This window comes from Guillardia theta (assembly GCF_000315625.1).
Source record: "Guillardia theta CCMP2712 unplaced genomic scaffold GUITHscaffold_33, whole genome shotgun sequence".
Taxonomy (NCBI): Eukaryota; class Cryptophyceae; order Pyrenomonadales; family Geminigeraceae; genus Guillardia; species Guillardia theta.
This window is the reverse complement of record NW_005434641.1, coordinates 380,159-384,921: the sequence shown is the minus strand read 5'-3', so window position 1 is coordinate 384,921 and position 4,763 is coordinate 380,159. Positions and strand designations below refer to the sequence as shown.

Here is a 4,763-nt window from a genome sequence, read left to right as displayed (position 1 = left end):
AGTGATGATGATGGAGATGATGATGGAGATGATGATGGAGATGATGATGATGGAGATGATGATGATGGAGATGATGATGGAGATGATGATGATGATGATGATGATGGAGATGATGATGATGAGTATGAGGATTCGATGTATGACGGGTTATTTGCGTGATAGAGGGAGATTGGTGAAGGTGGCAATTTTGTTCCGTCTCTGTTCTTATGGTTATTTCTCAGTTCACCTCGGGCTCTGCCGCAGTTTGGCGGAAGTTCGTCCTGTCATCGTTCTGGTACTCGCCCTCGTGCTCTTCGTCTACAGGAGTGACATGAGACGCGTCGCTTGTGGAGGGTGACGTTCGACAAGGGACGATGAAGGCAACGAGCGATTTTCACCTGCTGAGAGCTGATAACTTCCTGCAGTCAAGGCTGACCCTCCCGATCTCTCAAGTTCTCTTCATCCCCGACAACCTACAAGCAGATGCAAGCACTCGGCGTGTTGCCTCCATCTCGCTGGTCAGGCAGAAGAGGGAGGAACACGGCAGGGCTCTCAGCCTGTCGGCTCGGCGCGAGGCTCCTCGCGACTCTCTCAGTCTCTCGGCTCAGCATCTCCCGCTCAACCCTCGTGCTGACAACATGTCCAAGTGGCACGTCAGCCCCTCCCCCCCTCCCTCGCCTGCTCCCGTCATCCGCCCTAAGACTGGAAACCCCTGTGAGCTCACGGGGACAACCGATGAGGGGATCTGACGGCTAGACAGGCAGACGAGCGGGTCCTGACGAGTTTGCCCGCAGAAGCTTCTCCTCCCTCAACCTGTCACTCGACCAAGACGAAGCCCATCGCCCGTCGACTGCTCGCCTGCCGCCTCGAGGAGCACGAGAAGTGATAGCGGTCGCCAAGCCTCGCGTGATCGACTTTCAACTCGTGCAGGAGAAGGAGAAGCATGAGGATGGGGAGGAGGAGTGAGAGTCACTTCCTTGCACCTGATGCTCTGACGTCCAAGTAGGTTGGAACGCGAGGCTCACAACGGCTGGCGCAGCAGGCAGCGATCTATCCCCAAGCTCAAGCACCAGTTCTTGTGGTGCAAGCTCCACAGCTCCTCCTCCTTTGTTGCCTCAGTCACAGACTTGAAGAAGAAGTTTCACCGGCGACTTGCAACGGACGATCAGCTCAGAATCTCCAACGTGAGCTCGAGCGCTTGTCTCTTCCTCTCAGTCTGTTCGCAGACGCTAGCAGCAGCGACTCGCATGGCGCTGACGCCTCGCCCGCTCTCAAGCCGCGCGACGCGAGTGGAGGAGAGGTGAGGGATGCAATCGCGTGCGCTGGTGAGTGTGGAACCTCAGGGCTCCGTCCGCTCCCTCCCATCGACCTGCTACTGTGCATGGAGGACGAAGGGAGCGAGAGAGTCAGAGGCCAGCAGAATATCTCGACCCCTGGGCGTCCGATGGCAACGACGAGGACAGCATCCGCGCCTTCGCCGTCTCCGTTCGCCAGGACTTGTACATCGATCACAGGAGCAAGACAAGCGGAAATGGAGGAGGCGGGAGAGAAAGATCGGTCTCACTTGACCCGAGCACACGCGTTCAGCTTCAGATGCTCGTCCAGTCAAGTGCTGGAGACCAGAAACTGCAGAAGCAAGCGAAAGGAACAGAGGCCTGCTATCGAGCACCAGCATAGAGAAGAAGGCGACAGGAAGGAGAGCGATCAAAGCTTGCAAGGTGGAGGAGGTTGGAAAGGAGGGACAGAGAGCTGGATGGAAGGAGCAAGTAGAAGAGAAGAGATGCGGAAAGACGAAGATGGAGGGAAGGAGGAAGCTGAGAGTCAAGAGGAGAGGATCGAGGAAGATGGAGAGATAAGTGGGGAAGGAGCTGGAGAGATAAGTGGGGAAGGAGCTGGGAAGGAAGAGGAGAAGGCTTGTGAAAGAAGCGAAGTCTCTATCGCAAGTCCTACTCGCCTCCTCTCTCCCTTGAGGTCTGGCCCCTGTCGTTCCCCCGAGCCCCGCAAGGTCTTAATGATCAAGCCTCACCTTGTCACCTACAAGTGCGAGAAGAAGGAGCCCCCGCCTCCTCCGCGCGACTCGCCAAGGAAGCTAGAGGGGAGGGAGGCAGAGGAAGGAGACAGCGATCAGCGAGGTCGCTCCTCCTCGTCCTCCTCCCCCCCCGCCTGATCTTCTCGAAGCCCAACGCTGGGTTCTTGTTCCGGCAGAGACTCGGGATGGAGGAGGTGATGGAGCGACGTAAAACTTACGACCCTCGACAAGCTGACACGAGGTGGATGGGGACGCCAAGGAACGAGATGAGCGGCAACGGAGAGGAGAAGGGGAGCAGGAGGGAGGGGCGAGGACGGGAAGGATCAGGATACTTGGAGATGATACGACAAAGCAACTCACCCAGAAAGATTTACAAAGAAGCGAAAGAGAAGAAGAGAACAAGTTGATGATGAAACAGCCGGGCAGTCAACATGACAACGAGATGAGAGACGTTGAAGTTGCTGGTGTTGGTATTGGTACAAGCGAGGTAGTTGGACTTGAGTTTAGGGCGGAATTAAAGACTGTTCTGCCTCTGACTGCTTCCTCCAAGACAGCAGGCATTGCCGGAACCCTCTATCGATGCTGCACACGCATAAGATCGATGAAATGGAGTGAAGGAGAACGAAGGAGCAAAAGGAGAAGTATGAGGAAGAGAAAAAAGAGTAGGAGTAGGATTATGAGTGGTAGCAGTAGGGGCAGGTGCTGATATGGATCACCTGTCATGGTTTAGGTTTTTGCCGATGACGATGAGCTCTGACACTTTCTCTTCTTCTTCTCGCCATTCTCTTCCCTCTTGACCCTTCAGCTCTCCACACACCTGCTCTCCACTCAGCCTGCTCTCCTCTCAGCCTGCTCTCCTCCCTCACCCCTTGCAACACGAAGAGCCTCCGCGAGCCCTCGACCGCCAGCACGCCCTTCATGCGATACACGTCCCTCCACCTCTCCTCCACCAGAGCAGACGCCCAGCTGACCACCAGCTCGTCACTTACGCCAGCAAACCAGCAGGATGAACCTGAGAAACTGCTTGAGGTCGATGAGATCATCGCGATCTGACCGAACGCTAGCACAAGAGTGAGCATGCCACGAAGAAATGATGGAGACGATGATGAGGATGATGATGATGATGCAGGTGATGATGATGAAGAGGACGAGGACGAGGACGAGGAAAGAACGAGGCTGGACGTAGCAAACCTTATCGCTCTGATGCCTGGCGTGTGTCGAGCCATGACGGCGCTCGGATGCTGCAAGGAGAGACATGAGCTCTGTTTTCGTGTCCTCTGCTACACCTCATCTCCGGCTAGTCGTCGCTCAATCACCATCATATCGGCCACCCGAGCAGCGTCAAATGCTCTCTGAGCAGAAGGGTGAGGAGGAGGAGGCGAGAAGGAGGAGGCCAGCAGGGGCTCACCTGGTCGAGAATATGATCGAGAGAGACCTCGCAGTGCTGGCATCGCAGGACTTTCGCATGAGGGTTTAGCTCCCCCAGCAGCTCCTCCAGCTCTTTCAGGTTTTCTTCCTGATCATTCCTGCCCTCATCCATGGGTTCAACCCTCGAGCTCCTCCCTCCTCTCCTCACCTCCTGTCCGTCTTGTTCATCAGGATGCTCGTCGCGTGCGCTATCTGCCGATACACCTCCGGCGTCTTCGCTCCCCACCCGCGGCCGTCCAGGTGCTGCCAGACGTTGTGGCAGTCGATGATGGCGACGACGCCGTCGAGGAAGAACCTGCCGCTGGCGTTGCTGAGGCTGAAGAAGGTCTGCATGATGGGCGCCGGGTCAGCCAGCCCGGAGGTTTCGATGAGCACGTAGTCGTACTGCAGCTCTGTCAGTCGCCAGCACCTAAACCGCCTCTGATCTAAACCTAGCCCTAAACCAACCAAAACTCAATTCTCCTCTTCTAACCTCATCATCCTGCAAGATGTTCAGCAGATGGTTCAGAACTCGTTCCAGCTCAGGCCCAGCTCCATCGCCAGTGCAGCACATGCAGCCGTTCTTCATAACAAAGATTCCGACAGCTGCTTTTTCTTGCTCTCCTGCACGCAAGACCTTGTCGTCTATGCTGATCGAACCTGCTTCGTTCTCGATCACCACAATGCGCTTGCCGTGCGTCTCAGAAGAAAGAACGCTGTTGACCAGGGTTGTCTTTCCGCTCCCAAGAAATCCTGTCACGATCGTGACAGGCGTCTTCAGCTTGCTTGCTTTGCTCAACTCCTGCGCTTTCGCAGAGATACGCTGCTTCCGCTTTATGTCCAGCCACCAGGCCAGACAGTTTGACAAGAAGAACGTGACGAGCATGAGAGCCGAGACGCCTGCTCTCCAGCTCAGCTGCCCTCCTATGCCCCCCTCTCCTACTCCACCAACCTCTGATACATCCATGCAAGACCCCCAGCAAAGCCCTCGCCCCTCTTCCTCAGTTTCTGTCCCTCAGTATTCTCTTTCCTGCCCACCTCTCCCCACCCCTCCTCAACTCAACTCAACTCAACTCCCCTCCGCCCCCCTCTCCTCCCCTCCTCTCCCCCCTCCTCTCCTCCTCTCCCCTCCTCGTCTCCCTCCTCGTCTCTCCTCGTCTCTCCTCTCTTCGTCTCTCCCCTCCTCGTCTCTCTTCGTCTCTCCTCTCTTCGTCTCTCCTCTCTTCGTCTCTCTTCGTCTCTCCTCTCTTCGTCTCTCCTCTCTTCGTCTCTCCTCGTCTCTCCTCTCCTCCTCTCTTACCAACATAGTGCGCCCAACTTTCGTCTACCATTCCAACCGTTGTACCGC

At 56.2% G+C, this 4,763-nt stretch overlaps 2 protein-coding genes across 2 annotated transcripts in view; one reads left to right on the top strand and one right to left on the bottom strand.

Moving 5' to 3' along the window:
* Positions 1 to 353: 353 nt before the first annotated feature.
* GUITHDRAFT_108313 (hypothetical protein) lies at positions 354 to 1,656 on the top strand (the record flags this gene model as incomplete). The annotated part of the gene is made up of 5 exons (XM_005832786.1): positions 354 to 693; positions 740 to 941; positions 986 to 1,163; positions 1,206 to 1,279; positions 1,323 to 1,656. 5 exons carry the CDS (start codon positions 354 to 356, stop codon positions 1,654 to 1,656), a joined length of 1,128 nt encoding a protein of 375 aa, XP_005832843.1.
* Positions 1,657 to 2,511: 855 nt separating this feature from the next.
* Positions 2,512 to 4,763, bottom strand: part of GUITHDRAFT_163152 (hypothetical protein) — a gene marked incomplete at its 3' end in the record, with an annotated part of 2,272 nt that continues 20 nt past the window's right edge. The window contains exons 1-9 of the mRNA XM_005832785.1: positions 4,716 to 4,763; positions 3,909 to 4,315; positions 3,585 to 3,820; positions 3,417 to 3,534; positions 3,295 to 3,360; positions 3,200 to 3,249; positions 2,875 to 2,974; positions 2,725 to 2,825; positions 2,512 to 2,590 (exon numbers count right to left, since the gene is read on the bottom strand). The exon at positions 4,716 to 4,763 is cut by the window's right edge and continues 20 nt beyond it. Of these exons, the coding sequence (XP_005832842.1) occupies positions 2,512 to 2,590; positions 2,725 to 2,825; positions 2,875 to 2,974; positions 3,200 to 3,249; positions 3,295 to 3,360; positions 3,417 to 3,534; positions 3,585 to 3,820; positions 3,909 to 4,315; positions 4,716 to 4,746 (1,188 nt within the window). The 5' untranslated portion in view covers positions 4,747 to 4,763. The remainder of the gene's footprint in view (positions 2,591 to 2,724; positions 2,826 to 2,874; positions 2,975 to 3,199; positions 3,250 to 3,294; positions 3,361 to 3,416; positions 3,535 to 3,584; positions 3,821 to 3,908; positions 4,316 to 4,715) is intronic.